Source organism: Nerophis lumbriciformis, linkage group LG01 (genome assembly GCF_033978685.3).
Source record: "Nerophis lumbriciformis linkage group LG01, RoL_Nlum_v2.1, whole genome shotgun sequence".
NCBI classification, from domain to species: domain Eukaryota; kingdom Metazoa; phylum Chordata; class Actinopteri; order Syngnathiformes; family Syngnathidae; genus Nerophis; species Nerophis lumbriciformis.
In genome coordinates, this window is record NC_084548.2 from 12,757,188 (window position 1) to 12,776,219 (window position 19,032).

A 19,032-nucleotide genomic window follows, 5' to 3' on the forward strand; every position below is an offset into this window, starting at 1 on the left:
CACCGCTTCCAACCTACAGCTTTCTTCTTCGCTGTCTCCATTGTTCATTGAATAAATTGCAAAAGATTCACCAACACAGATGTCCAGAATACTGTGGAATTTTGCGATGAAAACCGACGACTTAATAGCTGGCCACCATGCTGTCCCAAAATGTCACGCGCAGGCGTCATCATACCGAGACGTTTTCAGCAGGATATTTTGCGCGAAATTTAAAATTGCACTTTAGTAAGATAACCCGGCCGTATTGGCATGTGTTGCAATGTTAAGATTTCATCATTGATATGTCAACTATCAGACTGCGTGGTCGGTAGTAGTGGGTTTCAGTAGGCCTTTAATGTTGATGATTTGCAGTTATATGGAAAAAAGGAATGAAGGTCATTGTTTATTGTTTATTTCAAATATGTTCGTTAAAATACGCATTGTGTTTGATTAATCGAACAAACTAACAGTACATCATAGAGTCCGTAAAGCAGTTTGTTCATTAATGTGCATTGTCCCGATTAAAAATGTAAAATGTGTATCTGGGTCATGTTATTTTTGTGTTTAAATTGCTATTCCTGCTTTATTGTAATCATATTTTGTCTTGTTCTCTTTCAGTAAAGTATTCTCTTCAAAGAGGCCACACCGCGTGAATACCATAGACCAACATTCCTCCAAAGAGTTAATCTTTGCGGTTCTTTCAAGTGTGACTTCTCAATGACCTCTATGCTAATACCTGCACAGAGGTCACCTGTGTTCCCAGCAAAACACCTGCAGACATGTGAGCATACCAACACTTCCTCTGCATCTCATCTGCAGGTATGTTGGCCTCTGCTTCCCCTTTCTGTCCATCTAAAGCCAAGGTTTGTTTGCATTTAGGGCAAAATGAAGATCCTGGATGAGTCTCAGGGGAGACAAACTGACAGAGGCAGCCACAAACATGAGAGAGGAAATCAATGGGAGACGTTCCATAATGTGACGCTGCTCCCTTCTGATCCATGGAGACCACACAGACGCTCTCGTCTACTCATCAAAGGTCAGACAGGAGCAGGAAACCATTTTATTCTGATCAATGCAGACTCAATCAATGCAGGACAAGCTATTTGTGCAATTACATATATTAAGGACTGAAAGGTTGACCTAATAGATGATCATTTAGGTCAGAGAGAACATGTGTGGGGAAAAAAGTTGAATCATTGACCTTTTAAAGGGGAACATTATCACAATTTCAGAATAGTTAAAACCATTAAAAGTCAGTTCCCAGTGGCTTATTATATTTTTCGAAGTTTAAAAAAATTTTTTTACCCGTCACGCAATATCCCTAAAAAAAGTGTCAAAGTGCCTGATTTTAACCATCGTTATATACACCCGTCCATTTTCCTGTGACGTCACATAATGAATACAAACAAACATGGCGGAAAGAACAGCAAGATATAGCGACATTAACTCGGATTCAGACTCGGATTTCAGCGGCTTAAGCGATTCAACAGATTACGCATGTATTGAAACGAATGGTTGTAGTGTGGAGGCAGGTAGCAAAAACGAAATTGAAGAAGAAACTGAAGCTATTGAGCCATATCGGTTTGAACCGTATGCAAGCGAAACCGACGGAAACGACACGACAGCCAGCGACGCGGGAGAAAGCGAGGACGAATTCGGCGATCGCCTTCTAACCAACCCTCATGTCAGCAGGCCAGGGAAGCTAGGGTCGATATTCTTCTCTTGATCATCTTCGGTGGCATAAGGGACGGTGTAAGCCAAGACATCCAGGGGGTTTAGCTCGCTCTTCTGCGGGAACAAACTGCCGCCATTGCTTGCCGTGCTACCGAGGTCCTTTGTCCCTGAATTGCTCACACACTCCGGCAGATTCAATGGGGGTCTGGCGGCAGATTTCTTTGACTTTATCGTTGGAAATGCATCTGCTTTGAGTGTCGCAGGATATCCACACATTCTTGCCATCTCTGTGGTAGCATAGCTTTTGTCGGTAAAGTGTGCGGAACAAACGTTCAATTTCTTGCCACTTTCGCATCTTTGGGCCACTGGTGCAACTTGAATCCGTCCCTGTTCGTGTTGTTACACCCTCCGACAACACACCGACGAGGCATGATGTCTCCAAGGTACGGAAAACAGTCGAAAAAACGGAAAATAACAGAGCTGATTTGACTTGGTGTTTGAGAAAATGGCGTATAGCTTCCCGATGTGACGTCACGTTGTGACGTCATCGCTCCGAGAGCGAATATTAGAAATGCGTTTAATTCGCCAAAATTCACCCATTTAGAGTTCGGAAATCGGTTAAAAAAATATATGGTATTTATTCTGCAACATTAAGGTATATATTGACGCTTAAATAGGTCTGGTGATAATGTTCCCCTTTAAAGGTGCAACAATAGTGTACACCATTTTATTTATTGTTTGGGTCAATATATAATCGTCACAATAATCAATTTAAAGTCTCTTGGAATCTCCACTTGTTTAAAAATGGCTCCACTTGTGGAAATCTACAGTTCTCCTTAGAGCTCCACAGTTACTTGGCTCTGAATAGCAGTCCATCTAGTTTGTTTATGCTGGCTAAGAGAAACTGCTGCCGTCATTTACAATCACTAACAAGAAGTTAATGGGGCTTAGACTATTAAGTTAGAAGACATTCTGTAACCTTTGCAACTGTAAATCCTTAAGGATCCTCCAAACACCGTAGAACCTTGATTTATGAACGTAATTTCGCTCTTGAACAGGGTTCTTAAATAGAAAAGTTTGTATATCAAAGCCCATTTCCCTATATGAAACAATGTAAACATGAATAATGGATTTCAGGCTTGACAAAAGTTGTTATTATAGTAAAAAAGTGTACACTTTGAACTAGGGGTGTAATGGTACGTGTATTTGTATTGAACCGTTTCGGTACGGGGGTTTCGGTTCGGTTCGGAGGTGTACCGAACGAGTTTCCACACGAACATATTAAGTAGCCGCCTCCGCTTCCTTCTGCCTCTGTCTCTGTCAGTCCTCTACACTAGTGTTTTTCAACCTCTGTGCCGCGGCACACTAGTGTGCCGTGAGATATTGTCTGGTGTGCCGTGGGAAATTATGCAACTTCACCTAATTGGTCCAAAAAATATTTTTTGCAAATCAATAATTACAATTATGTGCCATTGTCTAGTGCAACCTTTTTTGGTATGTAAAAGGTAGGTAACGCTTAAACCAAAAATGAACAAAAGGCAAGTCCCGCTAGGAAAAGGCACTGAAGCATAGGGATGGCTATGCAAAACAAAAGTAAAACTGAACTGGCTACAAAAAACAGAATGCTGGACGACAGCAAAAACTTACAGCGTGTGGAGCGGAAACGGCGTCCACAAAGTACATCCGTACAGGACATGACAATCAACAGTGTCCCCACAAAGAAGGATAGCGTACGCACAACTGAAATAGTGTTGATTGCGAAAACAAAGCAGGTGCGGGCAATAGAACTCAAAGGAAGGATGTGACGCTGCTACGTGAGAACACCAACAAAACAGGAAGGGTCATCAAATTAACAGCGCAAAGCAGAAACTAAAGCACTACATACAGGAAACAACAACAAACTCAAAATAAGGCATGACAACCTGGTGGAGTTTCATTTTTTAACCTTTTCCGCTGGTGGTGTGCCTCCGTATTTTTTGGGGGGGAAAAAATGTGCCTTGGCTCAAAAAAGGTTGAAAAACACTGCTCTACACAGCACCCAGCATTGTCCCACCCACACAACCATCTGATTGGTTGCAAACAAAGCGGTAACATCCAATCAGCAGTGCGTATTCAGAGCGCATGTAGTCAGTGCTTAGCTTTTAGCAGATAAGCATCAGGCAGCGGACTCTCCCCAAATTATAATAAACACCTCCCAGGCAACTACTAGTAACATCACTATGAGCCCGTTGACCTTCTAGAAATATAAAAGGTAGTTCAGCTCGCTCGCAGTCCTGGCTTGAAGTGAAGACTAATTCGCTTTTAGCGTAACGTTAGCTCATTTTGCGGTGTGTGTGTGTGTGTGTGTTACGGACAGCAAAGCCCTGTCTGTCTGTTATTTCACTTTACCTTTTTCTGTGTTGATTGAGCTGTGTTGAAGCAGCAAAAAAGGACATTATGTTAAATGAAGAGCATCTGTCTCTGATAGTTGATAAAATAATGTAACTGCATCACAAAGCCTGCATGAAATCCATGGTGTTCAGGGATGAATAGTCTCTCCTATTGCTATTGTAGCATTTTTTCAGCTATAGTTACATTAATCATTAGTAATGCAGCAGCCTAGTTTTGAATGGCAGGGTCCCTGCTATCACTTGTTGATAAAAATGTAACATTTACATAATAAAAATCAACTACAGGCTTCCCAAATGCTGTAATAAATTAAGCGTGATGAGTTGACTTGAAACTGTTTAATGTTGCACTTTTTATATGTAGAAGAATAAATAATGAATGAATGAAAAGAAAAGTTGTGTCATTTTATTTAATCTGAGCAACAACTTGAGGCAGTTTAATGTTGATAACGTGGGCAGAATTATTATAGTGTTCCCAATGTTAAAAGGATAAAGCCATTGTTCACAAATTTGGTAAATAAATAACCAAAAAATGTTTATTTTGTTGTTTTCTTACTGTACCGAAAATTAACCGAACCGTAACCGTACCGAACCGAAATGCTTGTGTACCGTTACACCCCTACTTTAAACACATAACATAACACAACAAGGGGGTGATGATCAACGTTATATTCAATAAGAAAGTCAAAACAACAACAACTAGCTGAACTATCCTCCACATTTATTGCCGCCACCCTACCGACACTCACAGTTTGGCATCACAAAACCCCTTAACTTTGCCAGGTGCCTACAATGGTTAGGAAAAATAAATAAAATCCACTTTACTTTGGTGGTTAATCATATTTGCATGCAGCAGAAGGCAGGAGGGAAAGGCAATGTTGACAATCCTGAATGTTTCAAATAGGGATGTCCGATAATGGCTTTTTTGCCGATATTCCGATATTGTCCAACTCTTAATTACCGATACCGATATCAACCGATACCAATATATACAGTCGTGGAATTAACACATTATTATGCCTAATTTGGACAACCGGGTATGATGAAGATAAGGTCTTTTTTTTTTTTATTATAAAATAAAATAAGATAAATAAATTAAAAACATTTTCTTGAATAACAAAGAAAGTAAAACAATATAAAAACAGTTACATAGAAACTAGCAATTAATGAAAATGAGTAAAATTTAGAGATGTCCGATAATATCGGCCTGCCAATAATATCGGCCGATAAATGCGTTAAAATGTAATATCGGAAATTATCGGTATCGTTTTTTTTTTTTTATCGATATCGTTTTTTTGTTTTTTTGTTTTTTTTAAATTAAATCAACATAAAAAACACAAGATACACTTACAATTAGTGCACCAACCCAAAAAATCTCCCTCCCCCATTCACACTCATTCACACAAAAGGGTTGTTTCTTTCTGTTATTAATATTCTGGTTCCTACATAATATATCAATATATATCAATACAGTCTGCAAGGGATACAGTCCGTAAGCACACATGATTGTGCGTGCTGCTGGTCCACTAATAGTACTAACCTTTAACAGTTAATTTTACTAATTTTCAGTAATTACTAGTTTCTATGTAACTGTTTTTATACTGTTTTACTTTCTTTTTTATTCAAGAAAATGTTTTTAATTTATGTATCTTATTTTATTCATTTTTTTAAAAAGTACCTTATCTTCACCATACCTGGTTGTCCAAATTAGGCATAATAATGTGTTAATACCACGACTGCATATATCGGTATCGGTTGATATCGGTATCGGTAATTAAAGAGTTGGACAATATCAGAATATCGGATATCGGCAAAAAGCCATTATCGGACATCCCTAGTAAAATGAACTGTTAAAGGTTAGTACTATTAGTGGACCAGCAGCACGCACAATCATGTGTGCTTACGGACTGTATCCCTTGCAGACTGTATTGATATATATTGATATATAATGTAGGAACCAGAATATTAATAACAGAAAGAAACAACCCATTTGTGTGAATGAGTGTGAATGAGTGTAAATGGGGGAAGGAGGTTTTTTGGGTTGGTGCACTAATTGTTAGTGTATCTTGTGTTTTTTATGTTGATTAAATTAAAAAAAACAAAAAAAAAACGATACCGATAATAATAAAAAAACGTTACCGATAATTTCCGATATTACATTTTAAAGCCTTTATCGACCGATAATATCGGCAGGCCGATATTATCGGATATCTCTAGTTTCAAAGCATACATCACTTGTCCAGCTTTCACCAGACGAGCTAGCAAACTATAAAATTATGTGAAAAGGCCAAAAAAAAAAACGCTTGAAAAGCACACAACGTATCAAATTAGCTCAGTAGCTAAGAACAGCAGTGCTGTGTTGACTGATTGAGCACACAGGTTGATCAGCCTGCAAGACACACAATGGGTGGAAGAAATCTTTGTAAAACGGAGACAATGTTTGTAAACCATATCATATTTTTATCCGGGCTCTGGTTTGTAAATCGAAAAAATGTTGTACAATGAGGAATGGGTAGTTTTTAGCATTTTTACATTATTTTTGTTTTTAATCCTATATTGCGTGGGTGGGTTTCCTTCACCACAACTTCATGTGTGTGACTGTACAATTCTTTTTTTCGTTAGTTTTTTAGTGCATTAACACATGTAAGCCAATAATCACCCAGAAACATTAAATCTACAATAAGTACAATTTTAGATTTTTTTTTTTTTTGGTGCAAAATGCCTAAACTGTGTAATGAACTCTTATAACTTAAAATACAAATATAAGTTATATGCTTCAGAAAGTAATGTACAATTCTAGCAAGGAGTCATGTACCGTATTTTCCGCACTATAAGGCGCACCTGAAAACCTCCAATTTTCTCAAAAGCTGACAGTGCGCCTTATAATCCGGTGCGCCTTATATATGGACCAATATTGAGCCACAACGGGTCTCGCAACTACAGGATGCATAACGTAACCCCAGCCTCTACTGTAGCGTCTATTCTATGCGCCTTATAATGCGGTGCGCCTTATATATGAACAACATTTTAAAATAGGCCATTCATTGAAGGTGCGCCTTATAATCCGGTGCGCCTTATAGTGCGGAAAATACGGTTGTCAAATAGTTGTTGTCATAACTTACCATGTACTGTACAGTTATTACAGACAGTTACTACAATATTTACTGTCTTAAAACACAACAAATAGTGTCCCATTCCTCCCCCAAATGTTGTCCATATTAAGTAGGTATGGTTGTACTTTTGTAGGTACCACCCAAAGTCCGTCAGAACTGCTATATTTCGATCCCTTTATAATATTTTTTTTATTTTTATTTTTTATTTTTATTTATTTATTTTTTGTCCTGTCCAGCTTCTCAGGCAAATCATTTAGTTGATGTAGATGCCCATTTAGACTGTTCAGATTTACTTTACAAATACTACTTTAAAATACTTTATTTGTATTTTACTTTTTAAATGTATTTATATTATCATTTGGTGCAGCCGGGCCGGAGCAGGAGGGGATAAAAAGAGAAAAAAGGGAAAACAGAGGGGGAAATTGTGGGGACAAGAGGGGGATTAGACAGAGAGACAAAAACAACAGCAAACACAACAACAACAACAACAACAACAATAGAGCAACATCAGCAAATAGGATATGTACAAATATGATGGTAAAAGTGATAGCAAAGGAGCAGTTAGCGAAATAAATAATAATACAGAAATGACAATGAGCATTATTACACTACAAATAGAGCAATACAAATACCAATAGAAATAGCGCTATTGATAATGAACAATACCAATAATTTACCTTTATTATCAACAATACAGTTGTTCACATGCAACAATACATATGCGTAATGATAACTAGACATACAAAAGAATGCAGAAAAATGGAGGAGAAGAAAGAGAAGCAACCTATATTAACCTTGTAGATTGTTATAGTAACAATAGGTCAAGCTTTGTCAGTGTGCCATGTGTTACCCAGTTTACCCTAGGGCAACAATGTTAATATATATTTGATGAAACGGACGATATTTCGATACTTTTGTTGCAAGTGATGTCACGTCCGGTTGAAGACTCAGCACCAGCTCAAACACTTGGCTGGGAAACAAGCAGTCGTGTTTTCAGAGCAGACTGTCTCTAGGTAATGTTACAATTTTCCATGCCAACAAAGCCAGAAGAAGGTGCTCAAAAGTAAGGCATGGCTCCACTTTTCAAAATGCACTAGCTTGATGCTAATTTGCAATAGACACGCTACCAATTTGCATTAACGCATTTACATGCCGATTTTAACACCTCCAAATGCGGTAATGAAAACTACAAGTAGCATGCACGTTACAATCAAACAGTCTTTCCAAGCAATGATGTGCGTCTTTACGTTATTTGGCCACTTGACCGAATTGTTGGCTCAGCTTTCCCCCTCTCCCTCTGCAACCAAATGGCTGTTCATGCATTGATTGCTACTGTATGTTAACTAAAAAGGGCAAAAGCGACTACATACTTCATATTCTTCCTTGTGGGCCCGGGACTACGTTTAGGGTTTTTTTTTGCCATAAAACGCAAGGTCTCCAAAGGACAACATGGTTGTTTCTACAGGTTGTCTTCTGTGGCTGCGATGTTGGCTGGAGAGAGTGTGTGGGATGGAGTGGTATGGCTATGCTGCTCTTGGTATCTTAACTGCCATTCTCAGCTTTGTTATGGACATGAGTGTATCAAAGCTGCTGGCAGGTACACGCACACACACACACACACACACACACACACACACACACACACACACACACACACACACACACACACACACACGCACACGCACACACACACATACTGGTTATCATTTGGAATGGGGACCAAGGTTTTGATCATCACTTGTGGGGACCACCCTTTCTACAGGTTGTGGAGGCTTAAAAAAAATGAGGTAAAATGTCCACTGCCCAGTTTGCTCCTACACGTCTTTAAATCTCTGGATTGATGAAGTAATGTGCTGATCATTCTTACTGGGGACCCTGGGGACAAAGGGTTAATATGGTTCATGGGGACCAAATTTAAATAATTTTGCATAATTCACACAAATTTGTACGTGACTACTGAGGACCATTAAAAAATAAATAAATAAATGAAATATGACATGATGGTCAGAATACAGCACTACAGCTGTCCTTTTATAGGAAGTTTCACCACTTAAATGTACCAGCTACAGCCTGACGAGGGGGCTGCTGTGCAAATGTCTCACACTCAAACTAACCAGTAAACATGTTTTATGAGCCAAAGCTTAAAAATCACGTAGGCATCTTCAGAATGGATCTGACTATCATTTAAAAAGGTTTCCCTTTAGGGGACCTGTTTTTTTTGTCCCCATACCGTCAGAGGTCCCCTAAAGGTGACTGTGTAAACAGAGCGATGTCCCCATTAAGTAAGAATTGCCAGAACACACACACACACACACACACACGCACACGCACACACACGCGACCATGATGCAATGTATTGTATCACAGGTCGTTGGCACACAAAAATAAGCATTACACAGTATTATTGTGTGTGTACTGGACTATTTTTAAGCAACATGAGCATCATTGCAAATGTATACTCATTAAAAAACATACAAACCCCGTTTCCATATGAGTTGGGAAATTGTGTTGGATGTAAATATAAACGGAATACAATGATTTGCAAATCCTTTTCAACCCATATTCAGTTGAATTTGCTACAAAGACAACATATTTGATGTTCAAACTGATAAAAAAAAATTTTTTTTGCAAATAATCATTAACTTTAGAATTTGATGCCAGCAACACGTGACAAAGAAGTTGGGAAAGGGCATGTTCACCACTGTGTTACATGGCCTTTCCTTTTAACAACACTCAGTAAACGTTTGGGAACTGAGGAGACACATTTTTTAAGCTTCTCAGGAGGAATTATTTCCCATTCTTGCTTGATGTACAGCTTAAGTTGTTCAACAGTCCGGGAGTCTCTGTTGTGGTATTTTAGGCTTCATAATGTGCCACACATTTTCAATGGGAGAGAGGTCTGGACTACAGGCAGGCCGGTCTAGTTCCCGCACTCTTTTACGTTGATGTAACATGTGGCTTGGCATTGTCTTGCTGAAATAAGCAGGGGCGTCCATGGTAACGTTGCTTGGATGGCAACATATGTTGCTCCAAAACCTGTATGTACCTTTCAGCATTAATGGCACCTTCACAGATGTGTAAGTTACCCATGTCTTGGGCACTAATACACCCCCATACCATCACGGATGCTGGCTTTTCAACTTTGCACCTATAACAATCCGGATGGTTCTTTTCCTCTTTGGTCCGGAGGACACGATGTCCACAGTTTCCAAAAACAATTTGAAATGTGGACTCGTCAGAACACAGAACACTTTTCCACTTTGTATCAGTCCATCTTAGATGAGCTCAGGCCCAGCGAAGCCGACGGCATTTCTGGGTGTTGTTGATAAACGTTTTTCGCCTTGCATAGGAGAGTTTTAACTTGCACTTACAGATGTAGCGACCAACTGTAGTTACTGACAGTGGGTTTCTGAAGTGTTCCTGAGCCCATGTGCTGATATCCTTTACACACTGATGTCGCTTGTTGATGCAGTACAGCCTGAGGGATCGAAGGTCACGGGCTTCGCTGCTTACGTGCAGTGATTTCTCCAGATTCTCTGAACCCTTTGATGATATTACGGACCGTAGATGGTGAAATCCCTAAATTCCTTGCAATAGCTGGTTGAGAAAGGTTTTTCTTAAACTGTTCAACAATTTGCTCACGCATTTATTGACAAAGTGGTGACCCTCGCCCCATCCTTGTTTGTGAATGACTGAGCATTTCATGGAATCTACTTTTATACCCAATCATGGCACCCACCTGTTTCCAATTTGCCTGTTCACCTGTGGGATATTCCAAATAAGTGTTTGATGAGCATTCCTCAACGTTATCAGTATTTATTGCCACCTTTCCCAACTTCTTTGTCACGTGTTGCTGGCATCAAATTCTAAAGTTAATGATTATTTGCAAAAAAAAAAAAAAGTTGATCAGTTTGAACATCAAATATGTTATCTTTGTAGCAAATTCAACTGAATATGGGTTGAAAATGATTTGCAAATCATTGTATTCTGTTTATATTTACATCTAACACAATTTCCCAACTCATATGGAAACGGGGTTTGTATTTTGGGTTAAAGTTTACGGTGTATTCTGTGTATATAAAACTTGAAGAGTGCTGCACAAAAGTCTTACACTACTATTACTGTCACGTTTCTCTGTTTTATTCATTTTCAGCCCATCAGTGGCTTTATACCAAACTGGATGGCAACAACCTGCTGCAATTTCTCTGCTGGACTCTTTACCCAGCATGCTTCTGTGCTTTATCATCTTCGCTCTGTCACAACATCTGCCCCTTCGCTACAGGTCTGTCTGACATTATATCTTATGTTTTTTCTCTTGTTTGGCTTTTCACTGTCAAGGTTTGCCAAAGCGAGTTAACCGCATTATTGGTTTTAGCTTCGTTTTTTTCACCGGCTTCACTTTCTGACGCAACCCTGGCCAGGTATCTAACACATGCCCTCTACTGGAAAGTGTATAAAATGAAGAATGGTAGAACATTTAGATACTGTCAGGATAAGAATATGTTTATCATAGAGAAATGTAACGTGGTGCTAGGTCAGTCGGAGCAGGAAGTTTAGGTAGTTTTGACTCTAAAAAGTTAAAGTTAACATTAACTTTAACTTAACTTAAAAACGGTGGAACGATAAGACTTTGTTTTCAGCTAACTCTGCTGTTTACACTAGTGTGGAGTTATAAGGAAAAGGTTGCTATTGATCTGATACCAAGTAAATACAGCTCTAGTATTGCAGATACTGATACAATTGTTAATTATCCCTGAATTATTTTGTGATTTTCCCCTTAATTTGTTGTTCATGATGAGGCCCTGCGATGAGGCGGCGACTTCGCCGAAAGGGAATGGATGGATGTATTCCAATCAGATTTAAACACAGAACAAAGATTTTAGGCAAAAATATATATTTTTATCAAATCACTTATTTGTGAATACTTTACAACATATAAAATACAACAATACAATGTAACAATTTCAACCAAATAATACCATATTTTCCATTTACCGTATTTTTCGGAGTATAAGTCGCACCGGAGTATAAGTCGCACCTGCCAAAAATGCATAATAAAGAAGGAAAAAAACACAAGTCGTACTGGAGCCCGGCCAAACTATGAAAAAAACTGCGACTTATAGTCCAAAAAATACGGTAATACATACAAATGTTTGAGCAAAATAAAGTCAACAGTGCAAAATAAATCAACAAAAAATATTTTTTCTCGAATTCAAATCGTTTGGTTTTTAGCTCTCAAAGCCCTCAGGTGTCCAAGGACTTATCACCTGAGTTTGTAAACAATATAACAATATAAAAACAATAAATGAATAATACACAATAAAAAACAGATATTTGTAATAAAACATCGGGCAAATATTGATCTCATCTCGATTAAGGATGGGCGATGTGGCCTAAAATCTATATCGCAATATATATATATATTTATATATATATATATATATATATAGCAGTCTCTTGTGATAACAATATATTAAAATGTATTATTTGGCATATAAATGACAATAGAAATAATTCAAAACGGCTATCATTGGATGTACATTATATCATAACAACAACATGACTGCGAATTGTTGGTTGCTTCTCTACAAGCATGAACGGCAAACAAATTCCTCAGACAGATGGGAAATGTTTATTCAAACTACAGTAATTAGTATATGTAAATAATATATTTTTCGGACTATAAGTCGCTCCGGAGGATAAGTCGCACCTGCCGAAAATGCATCATAAAGAAGGAAAAAACATATATAAGTCGCACTGGAGTATAAGTCGCATTTTTGGGGGAAATGTATTTGATAAAACCCAACACCAAGAATAGACATTTGAAAGGCAATTTAAAATAAATAAAGAACAGGCTGAATAAGTGTACGTTATATGATGCATAAATGACCAACTGAGAAGGTGCCTGGTATGTTAACGTAACATATTATGGTAAGAGTCATTCAAATAACTATAACATATACCGTATTTTTCGGACTATAAATCGCAGTTTTTTTCATAGTTTGGCCGGGGGTGCCTGCTGTTCACTATTCTTTATTTATTTTAAATTGCCTTTCAAATGTCTATTCTTGGTGTTGGGTTTTATCAAATACATTTCCCCCAAAAATGCGACTTATATATGTTTTTGTCCTTCTTTATTATGCATTTTCGACCGGTGCGACTTATACTCCAGTGCGACTTATACTCCAGTGCGACTTATACTCCAGTGCGACTTCTATATGTTTTTTCCCTTCTTTATTATGCATTTTCGGCCGGTGCGCCTTATACTCCGGAGCGACTTATACTCCGAAAAATACGGTAAACAAAAGCAAAAACCACTATGGGCTCTTATTTCCTGAGTCATTTGTAAATTATAACAAAAACCAGACAAAACGATTTTGTGATAATTGAAAAATATGGATCTAATTTAGATCTAATTTAATCTAATCTAATTTAGTAACTGATAATCTAATACAATAGATTATCATATATATAATTATATATATTATATAATTTAATCATATATCAATCATTATATATATTAATAATTTAATTATATATAATATATAATTTAATCTAATCTAATTTAGTAACTGATACTATACTTGGTATTCTTCCTGTCTATATTTGTTTCAATCCGCCCACCCCTGTATATAGTCATGTAGTCTAGCTCAGCAGTTAGGCATGCTTTTTTGTATCCTCCTACGCTGTGCAGTGTAGCATGTTTAGCTATTCTTTGTCCTCCAGTGATAACGGTACGTGTAAGTAACACCGTTCCTTTGCCATCATAGAGGCGAGGATTAGGGATTTAGAATTATCACTATGAAACGAGAGTATTAAAAGCTCTATTGTCGGCCAAATTATATCATGTATATTGTATCAATCCAATACTGATACTGACTTATAGTAACAATACAATCATTATTTGGATCGAGTTGTATCTATCTAGCTTCATTATATAGAATGACAGGATTCTTTGGCAGTGTAGTGTTTAATGTAGCTGACTTCCATACAGCTGTTGTGGGATCGCTTTTTACTCAGCTGGGGTAGGCCCCAGCCCCCTGCTGTGACCCTGAAGGGGATAAAGGTGATAGAAAATAAATAAGTTTACTGTTGTGATTCACTCTTGGCACCTTCATCATTTGAGTGCAGAAAGCTTGCAAAAAGCAATTCCACACTATCTGCCCACAGCAGACAGAAAAGTACCGTCATCACTGGAAAATGACACATTTTGGCATATCTGTTTTGAGGGATGGCACTACTATACTATTATGTGTGATAAAAGTGAATTTCTTAGCATCCACATTATACGTTGCTCAGACGTCAAATTTTTGTTCTTTCAGTTGTTATATTGCATTCCTGTTTCCTCAGGCTCAGGGATACCTGAGGTGAGAACCATGCTGGCCGGCATTGAAATGCCAAATTACTTGTCTCTCACCAACATGTTCACCAAGTTCCTGGGCCTTATTTGTACGCTGGCAGCTGGCAGCACGGTCTTCCTGGGCAAAGTGGTGAGACGCTTCTGCATTAACCCGCTGTGATTTCAAAATCTACAAGTTAGATTTAACTCCTAAAATATTGTTTAGTACAGTGGTTCTCAAACTTTTTTCACCAGGTACCACCTCAGAAAACGTTCTCCAAGTGCTACCATATTGACCAATATTGAAATACAGTAGCGCAGTAGGCCTAAGTATTCACTAAAAAAACAAGGCAGAGGTTTTATTTAACAAGTATATATAATATTTTGGCCCATGTAACACAGTAACTGTCAGGTTCAAACCCTATGACATCTATTAAACAAGACAAGAAGCAAGGAATTAAACAGAGACTAGGGATGTCCGATAATGGCTTTTTGCCGATATTCGATATTCCGATATTGTCCAACTCTTTAATTACCGATACCAATATCAACCGATACCGATATCAACCGATATATACAGTCATGGAATTAACACATTATTATGCCTAATTTGGACAACCAGGTATGGTGAATATAAGGTACTTTAAAAAAAAAATAAAAAAAATAAGATAAATAAATTAAAAACATTTTCTTGAATAAAAAAGAAAGTAAAATAATATAAAAACACTTACATGGAAACTAGTAATTAATGAAACTGAGTCAAATTAACTGTTAAAGGTTAGTACTATTAGTGGACCAGCAGCACGCACAATCATGTGTGCTTACGGACTGTATCCCTTGCAGATTGTATTGATATATATTGATATATAATGTAAGAACCAGAATATTAACAACAGAAAGAAACAACCCTTTTGTGTGAATGAGTGTAAATGGGGGAGGAAGGTTTTTTGGGTGGGTGCACTAATTGTAAGTGTATCTTGTGTTTTTTATGTTGATTAAATAAAAAAAATAAAAATTAAAAATTAAAAAAACAATACCGATAATTTCCGATAACACATTTTAACGCATTTATCGGCCGATAATATTGGCCTGCCAATATAATCTCTAACAGAGACAGAATTAAATTTGGCTCAATGAGGAGAAACGCGTAGACACTTTACCCTTGCACAGTGTCGTCTCACGCTCCTGACAAAAGATTGTACGCCTCCTCTTTTATTTGGACTTTCCCTGATTACATGGCAACAGCTGTTTCTAAGGAAGGGGGGTCGTAAACAGCCATCGCCTTTGATTAAAAATATTTCGAAGAAAAGGTCCCTGGAGGGGAGTCTGGTCCTGCTTCCTCTCCGCTTTGTAGTTCTCGGGTCAAGACAAAATATTTCTGTTGATTACAATACATCAAAGAAACAGAACAGCTTCATGTTGCTTCCCATCCTACACAGTGGAGTTTTACAAGCCTTCTTCTTGGTAGGATCAAAGACAGCTTTTGTCTTCTCGCCGGGAACTCATGGCAACACAAAGTTTTGTGATAATTTATATACAATTATTCTGACAGTAACACTGTGTTTAAAAACAGGAAAATAAAACACTGGGCGGGTCTTATTTTTGTGGTTCCACTTCGACAGCGTCTTTATCCCCGTCATCTTTTGTTGTAGTTTTTAGCGCTTCCATAGAGAGTCTACTGACGGATTGAGTTAGAACTAGGGATGTCCGATAATGGCTTTTTGCCGATATCCGATATTGTCCAACTCTTTAATTACCGATACCGATATCAACCGATATATACAGTCGTGGAATTAACACATTATTATGCCTAATTTGGACAACCAGGTATGTTGAAGATAAGGTACTTTTTTTTTTTAATTAATAAAATAAAATAAGATAAATAAATTAAAAACATTTTCTTGAATAAAAAAAGAAAGTAAAACAATATAAAAAACTGTTTCATAGCAACTAGTAATTATTGAAAATGAGTAAAATGAACTGTTAAAAGTTAGTACTATTAGTGGACCAGCAGCACGCACAATCATGTGTGCTTACGGACTGTATCCCTTGCAGACTGTATTGATATATATTGATATATAATGTAGGAACCAGAATATTAATAACAGAAAGAAACAACCCTTTTGTGTGAATGAGTGTAAATGGTGGAGGAAGTTTTTTTGGGTTGGTGCACTAATTGTAAGTGTATCTTGTGTTTTTTATAGTGATTTAATAAAAAAAAAAGAAATAAATAAAAAAAATGATACCAATAATAAAAAAAAACCATACCGATAATTTCCAATATTACATTTTAACGCATTTATCGGCATCTCTAGTTAGAACTGTACGGTATTTTATATTAGAAATGGCAATAGCGGCGGATGAATTCCCCACAACAAGAGGATAGAGAAGAAGAAGCTTATTGACTACAGCGCAGACAACAATGGCGGACGCGCACAAATTTTCGAGACTTTTGCAGAGCCAAAATAGACAACAGCAGGTACCAATATGTAAGAACATTTGATTTTGCATAATAGGTCGAAACGAAACTGTTACGGTATAGGATAAGAAGACGGCACAGAATGCAGGACGTTGTTTAACTCTATATTTATTTATATATTAACAATAAAATGGAATGTTAAACTAATCCGAAAAGTGTATGTGTGTGACTATGTGTAGCCCGTATCTGTAGAGTGTTACCGGAAGTGCTGCGTGAGAGTGCGGAAGACCAAGAGGGTCAAGGCAGGCTCGGAGGTCTGTGGGCAGGCGTGAGGTCAAGGGCAGGGGAGAGGCGTCAACGTCCGTGTCCGGGCGGGAGGTCGAGATCCAAGAGGCAGCCAGGGAACCAGAAGGAATACAGGGAGACGAGACACACAGCTCGTGACTCGGGAACGGAGTAATGCTGTTACGTGTACCACAGCTTGTGAATCACTGGTCTAGTAAATTTGTTGTTTCTGCATTGTAGGGTCCATTTGTGCATCTTTCCACCATGATGGGAGACTATCTCAGCAACCTCATCTCTCTTGTACAAGTCACTAAAAAGGTAAAGGGACCATCTCGTTGTTCCAGTGTGTTAAAATATTTGGCAATATTTCAAACACCAGGTAAGGATGAACAAACATCACCCATTTAAATTATTAATCCATTTCATTAGTGCTTGGTCACCCAAAACAGCACAAATTGTACATATAACATGCCTTTTGAAAATAAAAATAACAATTTTAGATTAGAAATATTGTATAAAAACAATGTAATAGAATATGCTACTAACAACTAGAGTAGCTTTATAAAGTAATGTTATAATAATGTACAGTATTTACCTTAGACAGTGGACTTATACACTTCCATCAAACACATCATCAGTAGCTTCTCTATATTTTCATAGATAAATGTCCGCCGTATAGATATTATTTTAACATTCTTGGTTGGTGTTAGACTAATTATGCTCCAGCATGGTGCAGACTAGCAGTAATACGCTTGTACTACTTTGTCAACTGGCCTACAGATGACAGACCGTTTTGAATGATTTCTTTCTTTAATTCAATGAATATTATACCCTTCTTCTTCTCAGTACTGTCCTTCTCACTCACTTTTGTGGTTCCTATGTCTGGAAAAACTAAGTAATGTTGAGCTAATCTAATGCGAGAAAGTACAAACCCCGTATCCATATGAGTTGGGAAATTGTGTTAGATGTAAATATAAACGGAATACAATGATTTGCAAATCATTTTCAACCCATATTCAGTTGTATGCACTACAAAGACAACATATTTGATGTTCAAACTCATAAACTTTATTTTTTTTTTGCAAATAATAATTACCGTAACTTAGAATGTCATGGCTGCAACACGTGCCAAAGTAGTTGGGAAAGGGCATGTTCACCACTGTGTTACATGGCCTTTCCTTTTAACAACACTCAGTAAACGTTTGGGAACTGAGGAGACACATTTTTTAAGCTTCTCAGGTGGGATTATTTCCCATTCTTGCTTAATTTGTTCAACAGTCCGGGGGTCTACGTTGTGGTATTTTAGGCTTCATAATGCGCCACACATTTTCAATGGGAGACAGGTCTGGACTACAGGCAGGCCAGTCTAGTACCCGCACTCTTTTACTATGAAGCCACGTTGATGTAACACGTGGCTTGGCATTGTCTTGCTGAAATAAGCAGGGGCGTCCATGGTAACGTTGCTTGGATGGCAACATATGTTGCTCCAAAACCTGTATGTACCTTTCAGCATTAATGGCACCTTCACAGATGTGTAAGTTACCCATGTCTTGGGCACTAATACACCCCCATACCATCACAGATGCTGGCTTTTCAACTTTGCGCCTATAACAATCCGGGTGGTTCTTTTCCTCTTTGGTCCGTAGGACACGACGTCCACAGTTTCCAAAAACAATTTGAAATGTGGACTTGTCAGACCACAGAACACTTTTCAACTTTTTATCAGTCCATCTTAGATGAGCTCAGGCCCAGCGAAGCCGACGGCGTTTATGGGTGTTGTTGATAAACAGTTTTCGCCTTGGATAGGAGAGTTTTAACTTGCACTTACAGATGTAG

General features: G+C 37.9%; 1 protein-coding gene across 1 annotated transcript in view; it reads left to right on the plus strand.

Moving 5' to 3' along the window:
- The first annotated feature begins 864 nt into the window (after positions 1–864).
- The window catches only part of clcnk (chloride channel K), a 62,086-nt gene continuing 43,918 nt past the window's right edge, over positions 865–19,032 (plus strand). The window contains exons 1-5 of the mRNA XM_061970479.1: positions 865–1,015; positions 8,619–8,750; positions 11,307–11,435; positions 14,504–14,643; positions 17,437–17,514. Of these exons, the coding sequence (XP_061826463.1) occupies positions 865–1,015; positions 8,619–8,750; positions 11,307–11,435; positions 14,504–14,643; positions 17,437–17,514 (630 nt within the window). The remainder of the gene's footprint in view (positions 1,016–8,618; positions 8,751–11,306; positions 11,436–14,503; positions 14,644–17,436; positions 17,515–19,032) is intronic.